The 17,850-nt window shown below is 49.6% G+C and overlaps 6 protein-coding genes across 6 annotated transcripts; all 6 read left to right on the forward strand.

Moving 5' to 3' along the window:
• Positions 1-1,795: 1,795 nt before the first annotated feature.
• On the forward strand, positions 1,796-3,506 carry P153DRAFT_430850 (uncharacterized protein; the record flags this gene model as incomplete). Its single annotated transcript, XM_033672862.1, has 4 exons — positions 1,796-1,960; positions 2,033-2,480; positions 2,542-3,333; positions 3,367-3,506. Exons 1-4 carry the CDS (start codon positions 1,823-1,825, stop codon positions 3,504-3,506), a joined length of 1,518 nt encoding a protein of 505 aa, XP_033524117.1. The 5' UTR covers positions 1,796-1,822.
• A 1,128-nt stretch (positions 3,507-4,634) lies between these two features.
• Positions 4,635-5,600, forward strand: P153DRAFT_259142 (HET-domain-containing protein; the record flags this gene model as incomplete). The annotated part of the gene is made up of 3 exons (XM_033662811.1): positions 4,635-4,968; positions 5,059-5,260; positions 5,366-5,600. Coding segments are annotated over 3 exons (771 nt in total), but the record flags the coding sequence as incomplete, so codon positions are not given.
• Positions 5,601-6,945: 1,345 nt separating this feature from the next.
• Positions 6,946-7,736, forward strand: P153DRAFT_356428 (DnaJ-domain-containing protein; the record flags this gene model as incomplete). Its single annotated transcript, XM_033666648.1, has 2 exons — positions 6,946-7,379; positions 7,478-7,736. 2 exons carry the CDS (start codon positions 6,946-6,948, stop codon positions 7,734-7,736), a joined length of 693 nt encoding a protein of 230 aa, XP_033524119.1.
• Positions 7,737-9,605: 1,869 nt separating this feature from the next.
• P153DRAFT_289564 (major facilitator superfamily domain-containing protein 5) lies at positions 9,606-11,246 on the forward strand (the record flags this gene model as incomplete). The annotated part of the gene is made up of 6 exons (XM_033663663.1): positions 9,606-9,852; positions 9,911-10,374; positions 10,426-10,540; positions 10,596-10,715; positions 10,763-11,110; positions 11,161-11,246. The coding sequence occupies 6 exons, from the start codon at positions 9,606-9,608 to the stop codon at positions 11,244-11,246; spliced, it is 1,380 nt and encodes a 459-aa protein (XP_033524120.1).
• A 343-nt stretch (positions 11,247-11,589) lies between these two features.
• Positions 11,590-12,995, forward strand: P153DRAFT_338774 (uncharacterized protein; the record flags this gene model as incomplete). The annotated part of the gene is made up of 2 exons (XM_033665804.1): positions 11,590-11,888; positions 11,944-12,995. The coding sequence occupies exons 1-2, from the start codon at positions 11,870-11,872 to the stop codon at positions 12,993-12,995; spliced, it is 1,071 nt and encodes a 356-aa protein (XP_033524121.1). The 5' UTR covers positions 11,590-11,869.
• A 1,930-nt stretch (positions 12,996-14,925) lies between these two features.
• On the forward strand, positions 14,926-17,827 carry P153DRAFT_314883 (uncharacterized protein). The gene is made up of 3 exons (XM_033664933.1): positions 14,926-15,589; positions 15,736-15,866; positions 15,914-17,827. The coding sequence occupies exons 1-3, from the start codon at positions 15,171-15,173 to the stop codon at positions 17,644-17,646; spliced, it is 2,283 nt and encodes a 760-aa protein (XP_033524122.1). The 5' UTR covers positions 14,926-15,170; the 3' UTR covers positions 17,647-17,827.
• Positions 17,828-17,850: the final 23 nt, after the last annotated feature.

Consider the following 17,850-nt stretch of genomic DNA (forward strand, 5'->3'; position numbering starts at 1 on the left):
TTTATCCAAAGTGCATCACATAGCTAATTTCACTTATTGAAATACTCGTGACTCGCAGTTGGTCGCCTATCACATGACGGAGGACATCTTCCCAAAACTCAATGGCATCGTCAATATCCCTTGCTTCTAGGCTTGAAGACAGCAAGACTGAGGGTTGGCCTTAATCGCAGATGATGCTGTCAGGTAGTTGCTAAGCGCCCTGAGATGTGGTGTGGACCGGGCCGGACGCCTCGAGAGTATATGAACGCCACAACAATTTCCCAACAGCTGCGCCTGTTTCCTACAACGGAAACCCGGCCAGGCTGATGATACGAATGAAAGAAATGCAGCTCAGCAGACCATGCGGGTAGGTTGGTCGATCATGACGCTAGAGCTCTCACGTAGGGCTGGAATGCTTAGAAGAGTGTGATGGTGGGGTGCCAAAGTATCAGAACACCACAAATCCAGAAACACGAAACAGAGCATAGGCTCTGGTGACTTCTACTAGGTACATCTGCTTTTCCTTAAACCGTGCAGAAGTATAGTTGTAGCAATGGTGCGTGTTTGGACACCAGTCTCGCTTTCGACTCTCAGCTTTACGCCAGAGCCATGCTCCGTAGTCGGCTTTAGATATATGATGCCAAGGTTTTGGCTTCTTATCAGGCAAACAAAATGTACATGACCATGATATCACCAGGGTCTTACCCTGAAATATTAGCAGTAAAGTTTTGGTACATGCAATTCCCTGCGTAAACTCTCTACTCGGTGATGGCAAATTCTTGGCAGAACTGCCCATAGTTTAAGATACAAAAAAGTAAGATATCTCTAATGCTCAAGTATGAGTGAAACATATAGAGTACATGGAAGGCGGCTAATACATAACCTGGGTAAGAATTGATAAACAACCATCCTACCTCTTTCACTTACGAGAGCCCCATTGATGACATGAGATATTCCGTCGGACCGAGACCAGTGCTTATCTCGCGAGATTGCCGTTGTGGCACCGGAAAGAATACCGTGCCAAATATAATTGGCTTAAACGCCTGTGCTGGTTTGTGTAACTTACCATGTAAGCCACTACGCTACTGTCTCCACTGTATACTACGTGAATACTCTTGTCCGATATTACGGTACAGCCTTTCCATCCTGCATCGGGGAAATCAGGCTTACGGGTCGCCTAGGCTCCGTGGTTTTGCAGTAAGATTCTTACTCCACGGCTTCAACGTCTTGCTCTTTGATGAAGGCACCGTCTATGATTAAATACACAAGATGATTTCAAGGTTTATATTGGTTATGGTGGAACATGTGATGTGTTATTCAGACAGGTCTAGCTCCTCGAAGTGTTTGTTTTCCAAGGAACCCATGTCCATACAATGCAATGAGATCCCGACTGAGATACGTACTAACATCTCCGAGTACGAGTCGTTTGTGGTAGCGCTTCTGATGGAGGAAATATAAACGAAGGCTACCCACATAGTTGCAGAAACAAAACGCCACCTTTTGTGTCTAGAAAATTCTCAGCCATCCTGGCCCTCTTGAGACAAACAGTCGACGTTAGGCCTCCTTACGTCGCCCAATCAACCCCGACATCAATACTTTCTCGTACACTTCTTGTGCTCCGTTGAAGAGACGCCACTTGACTGCCTGATTAAAGCGATCTTGGCGATCTGTGGGATGCTCGGTGTGTACACAAGCCACGTTCTGACGGCAATGTCGTACGGTGTCATGATGAGAAGGCAGACACTACTGTGACGACTATATAAAGTGTTCTTTCGCATTGTACAATATATGTTCACTATCAAAATTGTCGGTGTATATTGTTTTTTGTTCACCATCGCTCTAGATGTTTGGCACTTTGATTTCAGATAACCAGCGCAAGGAGTCCTTGACCTTTGTCCGGAACACCGATACCGCTTCTGCACTTAGTCGAAGCCGTCGTGACAAGCCACATGCTTCTTGTCAGCTCTGCCGAGCTCGCAAGGTTGGTGTTTAGAGGATGATATTGACAATATGGGGGAATGAATTAGTCCGCGCTAACTGATTCTTTTCTTAGATTAGGTGCAGCGGCCAGGCCTCAGGTTGTGATAGATGCGCCTCCATCGGGGTTGAATGCTGGTATCCGGATCGCCCTACCCGTCGAAAGAAGCGGACGGCTAGCCTTGTATTCGACACTTCTGGGGCGGTCGACGACTCAACCAGCTGCAGTCCTGCATTGAGAGATAACGGAACAAAGAACGAGCAGGAACAGGATCTTGAGGAAAGAGAAAAACAGACAGAGGACCATATCGACATCGGAAAGATGCAGCAGAATGATTACCTATCTTCGTACCACGAAGGCAACTCAAGCAAGAGCACAAGAGAAGGATGGGATGAGTGGATAGACATGGATGGGCCTCCACATCCAATGTTGACAGACCAACTGGAAGACCCCCTTGGTCCCATGGATAGCATGAGCGATACAGTGTGGAATTCTTTGTTCGGAGATGCCTGCGGACATATTGGTTTGTAATGCCCTTACAGACCAGATCTTGTCTCATACAAATGCTTACTAGTTCGTTCAAGGGTTTGAAAGTATAGACTTGAGTTCTTTGGACAACAGCATCCTGTGTCCCGAAGATCCAGCAAAAACACTGATGCCACCTCCCTACAATCTGTCTCCACAGTTGAGGTTGGACACACCGTCCATACTGAGGTCGTCGCCAACACCGAGCAATAGAAATATTGACGAGAACAATACGCAACGTCAGTTTGAGTATTTGAACGACATTAACTCTGTCTCTTCTGAATTTCCAGATACACGGAACATATCTCAACACGCTCCCAAGCCCGTGTTTCGCCCTACACTCAATACATGTGAAACGGTGTCCCCGGGAAGTCCAACATCCTCAAGTAGTATGAACAGTCCCTGTCGCTGTCGACAGCTTACGGCACAACTTTTCAAGACTTTCTGCTACGAAAGCACCAGCAACGATCGCGTAGCCATGGACGCATTACTACGCTACTTTCGCAGCACACTGGAACAGTACACCCAAATCTTATTCTGCGAACGATGCGCCGATATAGATGAATACAACATGCTTTTGGCTATGGCTGGTCAGTACATGAGTGTTATATGCGAGCGCACTGTCCTGTGCTACGTCAGACTGCGCTGTGGCACGCAACAACAGCAAGGAAACCAGCCACAACTTTCAACCTCATTGTTGGAGAAACAGGTTAGTCATACAAGCAAGTGGAGCAAAGATGAGAATGAGAACGAAAGGGAGAGAAGTACCAACGATCTTGATGTACGTGTAGACAATGAGATGGTTGGAGATGGAGGCGTGTGGTTCTCAACATACCGCATCACAAGCAATCGTGAGCGCTTACAGTTGCTACATTGTCTGGTAGTTCTTCAGTTAGAGGAGCTATTGCAACTATTAACAAAGCTCAAGAAGCGCACTAGCAATCAGAGCAGGTTTATACTCATGCTAGCTGAGGCAGAGAATAGAATACAGACAACGCAGTTGCTAGTGAAGGTTGAAACCTAGCCAAGGAAATCGTCACTCATATCAATCGTACGCAAATACTTAGATAAGACACTTGCTCATTCGAACATCATGACGCTATGGCTATCCATTTGATCCCCCTGGCCAAACCCGAACATGCCCGCTCGCCAAGTACTACCAAGAGGTGAGTGGGGTAGTGTCTACTTACGCCACAACTGACCCTCCAACCAACAGTGTCGACAAGCGAAACGAGGTCCCGCAAGTCAGCGAGAGGCTAAATTTAGAAAACCGCCGTTCCATCTCTAGTCACTTGAGTGCGATCGAGGTGTTTTCTCCACTCCTTTCTTTGTGGCCTTAGCATCGACGTCACAAAACTCTGGAGATCGCAATCTATTGTATGCTTCAACTACTGGTATTCGAACGTTACTTCTGGATGGGTGTGAATACTGCCACGCACTACGATTCATGTTCTCTCCAACTCGGTCCCGAAATGATAGAGATTAAAGAACTCCAAGAAAGAAATGGAGACGGAACACCAACACCACACAACGGAGTTGCCTCTATGCAAAAGTTGTAGTGAGCTCACTCTTGAGTCGTTACAAGCAGGGTTCCAGATCGGAGAAATGCGTGAACTGAGGAAACGATCGAAACATTGCCGGCTTTGCAAATTCATTTCAGATTCAATTCTCATTGGAGATATAAACTTATCAGAAGAATGCAGCCTCAGACTTCGTATCGCGGTTCAGCCTACTCCTTTGCAAGGCGAACATAGTGGGTTGGATGTTGCAATGGGGACTCTTAGATCAGGTCCTACTTCCACAGCAAATTTCGTTGTCTGCGACGCCTATGGCGGTTCAACCTGGTCTGAAAGTGCTCTGTTTCGATTGTTTGCTCTTAAAGGTACCACTCTCATCGCAGCGTTGTGTGCTGGCTGACCACGCGAAGGAAGTCAGCCAACCACTCGTGGTATCATCGAAGGTCGGCCAACCCTCCCTCCAAACTCGGCTCCCAATGCAAACCTCATGCGTACGTGGCTGCTACAGTGTCTACGAAGTCATCGTATATGCAAAAGAACTATATCAGGTATCCGGATTGACAGGATGGATATGTCACCCCTTACCTTCTCACGTACTCTATCTGGGTACGCAAATCTTACCACGGCTTTCCCTTCTTCCATCACATAGTCGTCGGGCTAGCTATGCTGCACTGAGCTATTGCTGGGGTTTGGAAACCGAGGTACGACCAATAAAGACGATGAAAAACAATGTCGCTCGGTTCTCAGAAAGTATTGTCGCAGCAGATCTCCCACTAACTATTCGACAAGCGATAGAAGTAACTCGGATATTGAATCTAGAATATCTCTGGGTCGATAGCTTGTGTATAATCCAGGATGATGATGATGACTGGCGAAAAGAGTCTCAAATGATGGGCATGATCTATCAGAACGCGACAGTCACAATTGCGGCTACATCCGCCAGGCATTGCAACGAGGGCTTGTTTCTGGGTAGAGAAGCAGCCAACCGACATCCCACGGCCTCTGTGCGCATACCATGCAACGTAGCCGGCCAGCTTTTGGGGGATATGTACATTGAAGCGATACCTAACCGTCTCTGGGATCACCTGGATTCCGATAGCGAGATTGGCCAGTCTCGATGGAATACGCGGGCTTGGGTTGTCCAAGAAAGAATCTTGTCGCGTCGTATCTTACATTTTGGCAGAACGCAGCTGTATTGGGAATGTCAAGAGTCGTTGCACGCGGAATCAAACTCTATGCCTATACCATCAGACACACGATTGTTGTCAAAGACAGCGACGTTTCTCCGCATCACGAAAGATTCGATGTTGTTCAAACGGCTAGCACAGAAAAGCTATGTGCTGGATACGGTTCATTCCACATTAAGCCTTCTTAATCACAAGCTTGAAAATATGGCAGGTATGGACATGGGTATACCAGCGCAAGCTGCAATGCAACGCTCTTGGGAACGCATAGTTGGAATATACAACGTCTGCGAACTGCAGCGAGAGACGGACAAGCTTCCTGCAGTCGTCGGATTTGCGCGCGAAATCGCAATTATGAGTGGACAAACCTTTTGTGCTGGTGTGTGGCTCGAGGATATCGCACGAGGCTTATACTGGTCTGCTGCCAAACGCGATGACAAATACTGCGCACTTCAAAGGCAACATTCTTCCGGTGGTACGTACTTGGTATATCTGTGTTGCAATTTTGCTAACAATGTTAGCTCCGTCCTGGAGTTGGGCGGGTTGGTCGGGCCCAATTGTCATGGGATCTTTTGTTGCTGAATATGACACTGGAAGACCGTGGGTATCCCAACGCACATTCTCAGCAGTTGCGAAAGGTCAGAATGAGCAGGTTGAGATATATGCTCATTTCTGGAACGGGGTTGTCGCACAAAAACGACAAGTCAATCCTCGGTCCGCTTCTGAATGGAAGACTGACGCGTGGTGGAAATTTTCTCCATTCCGGGTCCCACTCGACGAACAGCTGCAGGTATTCAACCGTGTCGACCTCGAAATTCAGACATGCGCTTCTGCCGATGCTACCATATGTGGTTGGTTTGTTCCTGACAACCCAGCAAGACCACTGCATGAACTGGTTTGTGTAGTCATGAACACAGAAAAGGTTCGGAATAGTTCAACAGGTAGAGTTGGATATGGGTACTACATCATTGTGGTCCAAGAAACCCCTTATCAAGGTCATTATGAGCGTCTAGGTATTGGCATAGCTGTTGATGAGGAAGACCGAGTTCCTTATAGGTATTTCGGCAGACGACGGCCAGAGTCCATGCTGGTACTTGTGTGATCAAGATTCTATCTTTAGAGATGCATAGAGAAACCTTCTTGCAGTGTAGTATTGTAATTCAAAGTAGATCAGGAAGTCTGCTCTACAACAAAGAGTTACCATCTTGCACAGCCTCTCTTACGCAGCTTCGCTCTTGCAGAGGCTACACAAATTCAAGATCATGTGCCTACTCACACTATTTGCACAACTGTGTTTCTTGGGTATCTGGTACATACCCTGCATTGGAATAAAGTGCAATTGCTGCTCACAATGTAAATATGCATGCAGGGTCAGTACGCCAAGCTTTCACTATGGTGTAGTGAAGGCTAATAGATGCTATGCGTTTGGTTTATTTGACAGATCTTAATACCGACATTTGATGCTTGTACACCTCAAATACAGGCTGGGCAAGCAGAGGAGCTTCTATCAAGACAGCGCATCAACGAGTGCGTGGTCAATTTTCGTGCTAGAAGTGTTCCGCGTCTTCATTTTCGCTTTCACTCACGACTTTTGACCGCTGGTGTACACCTGACTACCGCCTATTAGGCGACAGGCTATGATCTAGTCATTCTGCTGTCTGCAAACAACCCTCTTTCCCTTTATAGGTCACGCGCCATCACCAGGTCCGACCTCGTTCATCATTCATAATTCTCACTTACCGCTCCACTAACAACCCCCATCATGAATGACAAAATCCCGCGCGACTACTACGCCGACCTCGGGGTTACACAAAGCGCGAATCTTCCAGCGATCAAACTCGCCTTCTACAAACTTGCAAAGGAGCACCACCCCGATAAATCTGGCCTTGAGGACGCCTCCGCTTTCCGCCTTGCTCGTGAGGCATATGAGAAGCTCTCAGACGACTCTTTTCGCAAGAAATACGACCAAACCTATTGGCGGGTAAAGATGCACAACAATTTTCAGGAACAGTCAAGGCGTACGGCAGCCGCTCCGGACAAGGACGAAGCTCAACCAAGGGAATGGTCGCCCCCGCCAACGCCACCTATGAAGCGGATTTGGGAGACCGATATACAGTTCCAGTTTGGGAAGACGTACCAAGAGTGGCAGGCGCGAGATAGTGAGCATCGACAAAGGCATCCGGAGAGGAACGCAGCGTGAGTGTAGACAGGTCACCGCGGCGAAATTTCTTGAGCATCGAATAGTTGTGGAACATGAGAGAGAAAAGACTCGAGCAGTACTGACAGATTCACAGGCCATCCTATGACTCTACTCCCCGAGCTCATGGCCTGGAGGTAAAGATGACTCACCCCGCTACTACTCAGCGTTGCTTGTATAAGAGTGTACATTGGAAGACGCAGGTTGGAGGTCAAGACTTTTGTGTGTTCTGTATGGTTCCATCAACAGGAGCGAGCAGGTGTCCTGGGTGTGAGGCATTGGCGTGTCGTAAGTGTCTGGAGAAGATTACCGAGCTGGAGCGGAGTTTCTTTGGTGGTATTGGATTGAGGTCGTAAGGAGAGATGGAAAGGATCTCAAGCAGTCACTGTCCATACAAGACCATGTCGTTGTCTGTATGTGGTCCAAATCGGGGGAGCGTTTCGACTTCTGCATCTCATAAGCGATAGGTCGCTTTACATGCAAGGATTGCTGAATGACCCTGGTCTCTCTTGATTGTCATCGCAAGTTGGTAGACAAGTAGCAATCAAGCACCAGCCAGTATGGTCTCCTTATTGAGAGTCATGCCACAATCAATTAGAAGTGTCTGGTCTTCATTCCTGAATTGAGCGCTGTCACCAAGCTTAGCGGGTTCTCTTCATGTGTAACATGTATCTGTCCTCCTTCGCGCTCGGAAGGAAGGATCGTGGCTAACGTTTCTGTATGCATGAGCGATCCTGGCTGATGGATCATATCAAGGGCTAGAGAAGGCAAGAGATCCACCTGTACGCGACAAATTCGATTCCTCTGTTGCGTCTTGAGTCACATACTTGTACGGGTGCTGACCAAGCCTGCCAGAAGTTAGAATGTACCCTCTCCAAGACTGACACCTGGAAACGAAAATTATGAGCTCGTGCCAGGTGTACAAGAGCGCGACCTTAATCCTGTGGAAGCAAGTGTGCACGCGTTTGTTGGCGACTAGCATGGGTGGCGACAATATGTGAGAAAGACACTACAGTAAAGAGAGGGTCAGTCTCGTGTTACAATCAACATTCAGATGGCTAGTAGCAGCTGGTCTGTCGCGGTCTGCGAGGCGCGTCGAAATTGGATCGGAGTGTAATCACGACCTACGTCATCACGAAACCACAAAGCGCGACGTGACGTGACGCGCACCACGAAACTATCAGCTTCCTCTTCAGGACTCGGACTGAATTCTACATTGCTTGGGGGGCGTATCTTCGCGGCAGCATATTTCAACGCGATACAGGCCAAGTCCGACGTTGGCGAGACCTACACCGCGATACGCATGCATTGCGTTTCAGTTGATAAGAGATTCAGCACAAGCTCGCGCGGTCCTCCTACCGTGCTTCCTCATCATCACAATACGGCTCCACCGACCTTGTTCATGGACGCGTCTCAGTAGTTATCTCGCACGTCCATCGCGCACGTCGCCCCGGGCCTCCCCACACGAGAAAGACATGATGATGTCCTGTATTGTGCGTTCCAGCGGACCACATCTCGGGAGCTACAAAGTCCAGGTACTATATAGTTAGGTTGGGCCAAGCGACGAGTGCGGGGGTGCGGGCCATTTCGGTTGGTTGCGTGGTGGTGTGGTGTGAACGGCAATTGCAATTCCACCTGTAGGTGTGGGTCACTTAAGGAGCTTCATTCACTTGTATAGACATGACATCCTATTGGTCTGCTCATGGGCCGCGAGTTTGAGATAACATTTTCCAGAAGCAGAGCCCCGACACCAACCACCGAGTCCCGGGGCATGGTGCGGCCAGGAATGCGCCGTTTCATGTGAGCCATCAACTTGATTCGGATCGACTTGCGCCCCGCTTAACGCCTCACGTTACCCCACATTTCGGATACTCAACGAGTGCCATGCCAAAGGACACGCAACCGGCCAAGCATGTCCGACGGGCCCGGCGGTTCGCTGATTGTGATGCTCTCATGTCGCAGGGCACGGGTTGTGGGGCCTGGGACGTCGTCATAACCGGGGCCTTTACTATTCTTGTCCAGACCCCTCTTAGCTCATATCGTACATCAACTGCTACCCTGTACTGCAGGCCTGCCTGTCCATACTAAGCCCACCCCGTTTCACTCGTCTTGGAAGCACCGTTGGAATACACCAGCTTCTTCGCCACTCTCAACCTTTGACCTGGGGATCTTTCAACAAGCCCCTACAACCAAACTGTCTTTTACACAGTTTCTCCGTCTCAACTATGGATCTCTATCGCGCCACATTTGCAGGTTCTCTACTGCTGAACAGTCTGGTACTGTTTCGCTCGTATTACACACGTACAATCGAACCCTCAGAGGCCGCGAACCCTGAAAAGGTCGAACATCGAGGCAGGGTCGATTCGGATAGAGAGAGTGTGCGAAAGCTGAAGTGGCGTTTCTATCCCATATACCTCCTTGTAAACGGCGCAGACTGGCTTCAAGGCCCTTACATCTATCCCATCTACAAAGGTACGCCCGAGTCTATCTTCAGCATCGAGGCTTGAACGAACGAACTGATGTTGTGCAGATGAGAAGGGACTCCCAGAGGAAACAGTCGCGTTTCTCTTTCTAATTGGGTTCGTCTCAGCGGCCATATCCGCCTCGTTCGTAGGATCATTCGCAGACCGTTACGGCCGTCGCACAGCATGCCTGGCTTATTGCACAACCTACTCGCTCTCATGTCTCACGCTTCTCACTGACGACATTCTCATGTTGTTCTTGGGTCGTGTCCTTGGCGGCGTGTCTGGCACATTGCTCTATAGTGTATTCGAAAGCTGGCTGGTCGCGGAGTTCAATCACTTGATGCTAGAGGACGCTGGCTCCACCCTCAGTGGTATCTTTAGCACGATGACCACACTCAACAGCGTCGTCGCAATCGCCGCAGGAATTCTCGCCGGCTGGTTGGTCGACACAGTAGGAACCGCGAAAGCTCCCTTCCTTGCGTCCATGGGCTGCTTGTCTGTGGCTTTTGTGGCCATGACAAAATTTTGGGTAAGAATCCTTTGTATCTGCACCTAGAAAACAGTCACTAACGGATATCAGGGAGACAACTATGGCGCTAGCCATCGTGACTCGTCTGAAGCAGCGACACTTCTTCAACAAGAAGAAGCTGAGCCTGAACGCTCCACCGCTTCGAAGCTTAGGGTCATCTTACGAGGTTAGTCTTGTAAATGAGCCTGCAGCACATACAATATGCTAACCGGATTTCGTAGATGTGAACGTCCTTGTGCTTGCCTTAGTTTCATGCTTCTTCGAGGGTTCTATGTTTTTATTTATCTTCTTCAAGTTCCCAGCTCTCAAACTATCGCACAAGTTGTCAGGCGCGACAAACGGTACGCAAACTGTTCAAGAGCCTATGTACAAAGCTAACCTCGGGCAGAACTCCCCTTTGGTCTCATCTTCGCCATTCTTATGTGCTCGATGATGTTTGGGTCCATGCTCTACAAGAACATCACGACATCCATTAACCCACTCCCTGCCAAACCTATCCTCGCGGGCACACTGTTCCTCGCTTCCCTATGTTTCTTCATTCCTGGGCATTTCCGCGATGAGCGCATCACGTTATGGTGCTTCTGCATCTTCGAGCTCTGCTGCGGTGTCTACTACCCCGTCATGGCGTCTCTGCGGGGCAAGCTCATTGAGGATGGCTCGAGAGCCAGCGTGTACGGCATGCTCCGCGTACCACTCAATGTGTTTGTCGTGCTTGCGTTGAGCACGACAAAAGAAGGTACGTCAAAAGGCTAGTTTGAAATCGATATTGCGACTAACGCTCGCTAGGCGAAGCACATCGCGATACAGTCTTCACGACATGCAGCGTACTTTTGATGGTCGCTTCGATAGTGTCATATCGAACCTTGGCTTAGGGTACTTCCTTTGTAATTTTATATAGTCCTGGCGACTTTCATACTTCATATACTCCATTTGGCCATAAGCCTAGTTATTTCCGTAGCTTGGCTTTGCCCAGTCCGATAGTGAAATACGGTCAAATTACATCACCATTCCGCATAAGTATCCACTACTCCTAAAGCGGATGAAACAAGCGCTCCAACAACCATAAGGCCGAAACCCCACCTGCACCCCCGCAATCCTTGCTAAGTTTGGCAGGACGTTGGGGCGAGCACAGATGGCAGGATTATATTGGGTCTTCGTTTCATCATCCTTATCAGGAAGCCTGTTTACTGGGTATTAGCGAGTCATATGAGAGCACCCATGTATACCTATCCATAATGACACTTGAAGTGTTGCGAGTCTCATTGCGACGTCCCGCGGTCGATCACGTCTGAGCATACAGTTGATGTTTCATAACAAGATGAAACTTGCCATATCATACTATCTATTCAATTTACTGCCAAGCCCGTACCCTTCACTGCACACTTATTGAGCCTTCCTCCGTCTTCCGGCCGGTCCATTGTTCCGTAAAGGTGCCCGTTCTCCTCTCTTCAACTTCCTTTCGTTCTCATCGCGTGGAATCGCAATCACAACCACCATGATTCGGTCATTCACAGGTAAGGTCGCACGATCCTCGCGATCTCAACTGAGCCATACTAATTGTCTGTTTAGCCCGCGTAATCACGGTCGTCATCGTCGCCATATTCGTCATCGCCATCTTCAACAACGAGCAAACCGCTCTCCTCCCATACCTTCCTCTTTCACAGAGCTATAGCCCGTCCAAGCCCGTCTCTTACCCACCATCATGGCTGAAAGACCGCATGGCTCTCTCCGAGAAGTCGTGGGAGAAGAGTGTGGAGCAGCGCGAGAAGATGGCTGCGTCACACCCAAGCAACCCGAAGGTCCCGTTCTTCCCAACAGACTTTCTGAAGTACCCATTCACTATCTGGGACTTCTTCCCTGCGACGTGGACGTGCCCGCATGATTTCCAGCGCGTGGGGAGAATGGGCGATGGTGGCAAATGGGTGTGCGGAATGAACCTATACGAGAACCTGTCCGTACCAAAGATTCCCGCTCAAGCAGCTGTCGAGAGCCGCGAACCGGAAGCCGCACTGAGTACACAACAAGAGCAAGGCGGCTTGGTCGTATACTCTTTCGGCATCAACGGCGAATCATCGTTCGAAGCCGAGATGCTGGACCGCGTACCCAGTGCACGCTTCTGGGGCTACGACTTCTCCGTCGAAGGCTGGGGCCCGCAAATTCCTGAGGCGCATCGCCATCGCACGTTCTTCAAGAAGGCGGGTATCGGCGCAGAAGACAAAGAGGCTACAGAGAAGCTGCCGCCATTTTACACCATCGATACGCTCATGAAGCAGAACAAGCACACATACATCGACATCCTCAAGATCGACATTGAGGGCAGCGAATACGACGCTCTGGACGTCTTCATGGACTCGCTGGATGCGAAGGGGCAGAAGGTCATACCTATCGGACAGGTCATGATCGAACTGCATCTCGACAACGGGGATCCGGGTGACAAGGTAGACTTTGAGCGGTTCCGCAACTGGTGGGAGAGATTAGAGAAGATGGGCATGCGACCAACATGGATGGAGATTAATCTGTTTGCTGTTACGCTGGGGTCGCAGAAGAGCAATCCGAGGTGCACCGAGTTTGTCTGGGTGAATGCGAGGGATCAGAGGAACGTGCTTTGGAGTGGTCAGTAGGGTTGGGTTAGACGTTCAAATACAATTTCCTTACATTTCACGTCAAAGAGCCCTCGTATCAGTTCCAACATCCGTCACTTGGGCAATCGATGAGGATCTCGAGTGGTTGTTGCAGCCTCATTATACTGATGTTGTTGCCATAGTTGGCCACATGATATAACCTACAGCAAGCCAAAAACGGAATACAAGACCTTCGGATGCCACGCCCAGCGGTCATATCAAACCTCTCAGTATCGATTCGTACTCGCCAATGCGATTCTTCCGAAAAGCTACAAACGAGATACCTGCAACAACACCTGCACCGGTGCCAGCGAACCCCGAACCTATGGAACCGTCTACAGCGTGGCTCGTCTGCCATTACTTCGCGCCCCACCACCCTGCCAGTTCAACGGACTCCCACATCACTTCTCTCACTTCTTTAGCACTCAAAAGTGCATTTGTGGATTGTGTATGCAGTACCGAAGAGATCGCAATACGGGAGATGTACAAAAGATGTAGAATGTTCATGAAGACTAACGACGGGAAGCATTTGTATCCGCAAAGTGAGGTGGATGCGAAAACGGTTGTTCTCTGGAAAGACCAGAACAAGGCAAATGACGGCTTCGTGGTTAAATTCTATGTTGAAGGGTCGATTGAATTCATGAAGGAATAGATCATCAGATAAAGGTTCGGGGTGTGGAAAAATATTGCTGTTCAAGCCGACTTGACTTGGAGCAATTGAAGTACGCTGTAAAAAAAGGAATCATAGTTTGTTCTTGCCCGCACTCAAGCCTGCAAATCCAAGCGATCTTTAGTAAGATATATACAGTCGTTCGTACAACTAGAATCAACAAGTCTGGGCAAGAGCATATAGCGCTCTCATTTGTTGTCGAGCAGATCCAAGTGCACGGCAACAACATCGCCCATGCATGTCCAGTTGAGCTCCAAGCGTCGCAAGAAGAGGATGTTCTACCGCGGCTGGACATCTTCATCAAATTTAAGAATTTGACTATAGCAATTATACCTACCAGCACAGTCATGTGGGACAAGTCTAACGTTCAGAAGGAGATGAACCGTCATCCTTACAACCCGTTTCACTAAAACGTATCATGTCTTAACGAGCTTGTGGACCAAGTTATGGGCAAGCGTGACTGGCATATCGTACACGTGAGCAACGTTTCGCTGCCATTCGTGCCTCTAGTGTCTATCTGTTCCAACACCTTCCACGATACCAGGCTACGCTGATCATAGCAAGATAGGTATAATGAACAGCATTGCTGTGGCCGTTGCCTGGGAACCATTTGCGTCTACAAGCGCTTTCGTAGGGCGCATCTCCCACACAGCCCGGCGGGTGCAGTACTATAGCTGCATAACACCAGTATCCCCAATTCAGGCATTTTTAGTCAACGATATCATCCTCCCTGATGACTTGTGCGCTGCGAAAGTACCGTCGTCAGGTACAGCATTCTTGCCTCAAGAGGCAGAGCTTCAAACTGACGCGACAGGATGCTATTCGGTACCTGCATCATGGGATATCGACGGGAAGAGATTATGCGATGCTCTCTTCAGGTACTCACCATCATTGGCCTTCAACTCGGTGTTGTGCCATATTGTACATGTAATGGAGTTCGACATGAAAACCACTACCGAACGATCATGCAGTGCGTATCGAGGGTCAATAAAGTCTAAGGCCAATTGTGTCTAAGAGCGATCAAATCCAGTCAGATTTCGTTACGAGAGTAACCGCGTTGTTTCCGTCGTTACAGCCGTATGCAAGTCATGCCTCAAGTCCAGGGCTTCCACGTCGAACACATGACGTGTCGGTTGCACCAAATTGCAGCACTGGGAGGCAAATGAGGTGTCATGCCGCTGGTGGTTAGCGCGCTTGGTTAGCGCGCTGCAGATTGCATCCGCCTTATCGATACCAGGCCAAGAGTCTTCAACGAAACCACTTGCAACTCGTGGCGACTCAATTGCACCCACGTGTCACTGCCAATTGCTTTTATTATCGCGGGTGTTGAACTGGGGTGTATAGTGTTTGCTTTCTCGACTTTTTCATACTTCCTCGCGACCAGAATCTCGTAGCAGACTTTTCGTCATCTTACGTCAGGATCATCCAGGAACGGCTTCATTTGCATAGTCCACTACACGTATCAAAACGGCTCATCCCGACTTTTACGAGACCGCGAGTCTCACATGTCCGGTCCAACCTCGAACCCAGGCTTGAAGCCCAATGGCAGTTCAGCCTATGGCACATTCCCACGACCGAGGTTAAGCTCAGGCGTCGACAGTCAAGACAGCGTCGACAGCACTGCCGCACAGAGTAATGGCGACGACGTTTCCCCAAAACGCAAACCCTTACCACCGCGCAAGTCATCCAGACATGTGGAGTTTAGGAACCATCTGAAACGACCCCATCTGACCGAAAGTCATCGGACTCTGAGCGATGCCTTGCGCTCGGCGAAAAGCCGTGAAGAGCAGGAGACCTTGATGCCAGATGATGTCAATGCGGGTGCTGATGGATGCTTCAATGGGGGAGGCGAGCCCGTGGGACCTCGAGAGGTGTTTGCTCCGTATCAGCATTCGGGATTGAAGGTGTACTACAACATCCATCGGTGAGTACGCATAGTATTTCAGTGGCAAAGGACAGTGTCTTGGGAAGACGTTTTCGAGTATGCCTAGGATTGTGGCGCACTTCGGTCTCTACGCAGCCATTGCCAACAGCAGCGTTGCATCAGTCACAGGATCTGACTCTCCACAGGATACGAAGACTCCTCTTGGCCGTCATCGAAGATCCATATACTGTTGAACAGCTGAGGGAACCTCGAATGAATGTTCTGATCGTCAAACCACTTGTTGACAGACTTTATGATGAAGACGACATTTCCATAGGTAAGTTGATAGTGTTTGAAGAAGATCGCACTACTCACATGGATCAGTGTACTGTCTTCTGGTCAACCGTATGCAATTCCTGCGTGAACAGCAATTCCAGCAACACCATCAAACGGTGGATCTTACTCGTGCCAATCTCTGTGAGCTAGTGGCAATGAAGGTTCTGCGACGACACGATGAAGAAAGTACCGGCAAAGCAGGACTCCTGCTCCTGGCGCAGATCCTTGTCGCACCGTTTCAGCCCTTCCAAGGCGCTCCCGAAGAACGCTGTCCACAGAGACATTTGCCATCGGAGTATCAAGGACAAGGCGACTACGATGGCAAATTGACGGCTTTGGAGGTCGCCATCGTGTCTGAAAGTAAGGTACTGCTCAGCAGCTCGGCCTCCCAAAAGGTCATTGACGCTGTGTACCGCGGACGCATTGTCTACACCCCAACCACGTTTATCGATATCATTCCTGATCACTACAAACACAAGGCGATAGCCTTGTACGATCCTCGCAAGGCTCCGTTGCTGAACCAATACCGTCTCATGGTGCCCCGGACGCGCAATGTTATCGAAGTCGTACAGTTCATGTTACTCCTTGCATCGTACTGTTGGTGTATGCACAGACGTCAAGACCACACCCTTACCAACGCAGAGATTGTGTTCATGCTCTATGGCGCAGGATGGGTGTTGGATGAATTGGCGTCATGCCTGGAACACGGTTGGGAAGTTCATACGCAAGAACTCTGGGCGTTTCTAGACGTCACTTTCGCCGGTATCTTCATCATCTACTTCAGCATGCGAATCCACGGCTGGGTGATTGGGGTTGACGAGACGGGCAGGCAGGCGCTGGACGTCCTCGCTGTCGCTGCACCGATACTCTTCCCACGTATCGCATTCAATCTGATGCCTGAGAACATGCTCTTCATCGCATTGAGAGCCATGGTCAAGGAGTTCACGGCCTTGAGTCTCATCGCGTTCTGGTGCTTTGGCGGCTTCCTCCTCGCGCTGAAGTGGCTCAGCATGAGCAATCCTCACGTGGGGTCCGAAGATTCCCCCAACGTAATCACAATTTCCAAGTGGATGCTCTGGATCTGGTTTGGTCTTGACGGCACTGGCATTGACGAAGCGCCCAAGTTTCACGAGATTCTTGGCCCTACTCTAATGGTCATTTACGCCTTCATAGGCAACACGTTGTTCCTGACTGTCCTCGTCTCGATTCTCTCAAACACTTTCTCCAAAATCGCCGTGGATGCTACAGCAGAAGTGCAATTCCGCCGCGCAGTCATGACCTTTGAAGGCGTAAAGTCCGACTCGCTCTTCGCCTATCGTCCGCCCTTCAACCTTCTCGCGTTCGTGGTCCTCCTTCCGCTAAAGTTTCTGCTCACGCCACGCTGGTTCCACAAGATCAACATCACAGCTGTTCGCATTCTCAACGCCCCAATCCTCCTCTTCATCGCGTATCACGAGCGCAAAGCCCTCTGGAAACCCGTTCGACGCCGCAGTCTGAGCGGCCCCGGGCCCACCAAGCGCTCAAAATGGTTGTTCGACGGCGGCTTTTGGGCATGGAGCAAGATGAGTCCGCATGAGGATCTCCGAGCTGTATTTCAAGACGAGCCGCCACAGGCTATCGTTTACCAGATCGAGGAGGAGGATGATCTCGAGGATGCGATTCTGGAGAACAGTTTCGCAGGTGCTGCTGCTGCTGGAGCCGCGAATCGAAGTATCAGTCCCGGGAGTGTGTTGACGAGACGGAGGCGGTTAAGCAGCGTGTGGCCGACTCCTTCGGTGTAGGTGTTTTTCGTGTTCGGCCGTTGCCACAAGTTGTCATCACAGGGCTGGCGGGGAGTTGCTGGGTATCACTTTTATATGCTCAAGATAGCGGACTTGACTTTGCATCATGATCGGTTTATCCTGTGTAGCGAATCTGTATTTACCAAACACTTCACATACATAAAAATATACGAGAAGCCACAAGTTCACGCCCTAACCAAATCA

The sequence above is a fragment of the Dothidotthia symphoricarpi genome (assembly GCF_010015815.1).
Source record: "Dothidotthia symphoricarpi CBS 119687 unplaced genomic scaffold P153scaffold_9, whole genome shotgun sequence".
NCBI lineage: Eukaryota > Fungi > Ascomycota > Dothideomycetes > Pleosporales > Dothidotthiaceae > Dothidotthia > Dothidotthia symphoricarpi.

What these genes read in the sequence shown, in the direction of transcription:
- P153DRAFT_314883 (XM_033664933.1), top strand. Translation starts at nt 15,171, where the DNA reads ATGTCCGGTCCAACCTCGAACCCAGGCTTGAAGCCCAATGGCAGTTCA. An exon ending in GTGTACTACAACATCCATCG is followed by an intron (nt 15,590 to 15,735) that starts GTGAGTACGCAT and finishes GACTCTCCACAG; the next exon opens with GATACGAAGACTCCTCTTGG. An exon ending in TGAAGACGACATTTCCATAG is followed by an intron (nt 15,867 to 15,913) that starts GTAAGTTGATAG and finishes CACATGGATCAG; the next exon opens with TGTACTGTCTTCTGGTCAAC.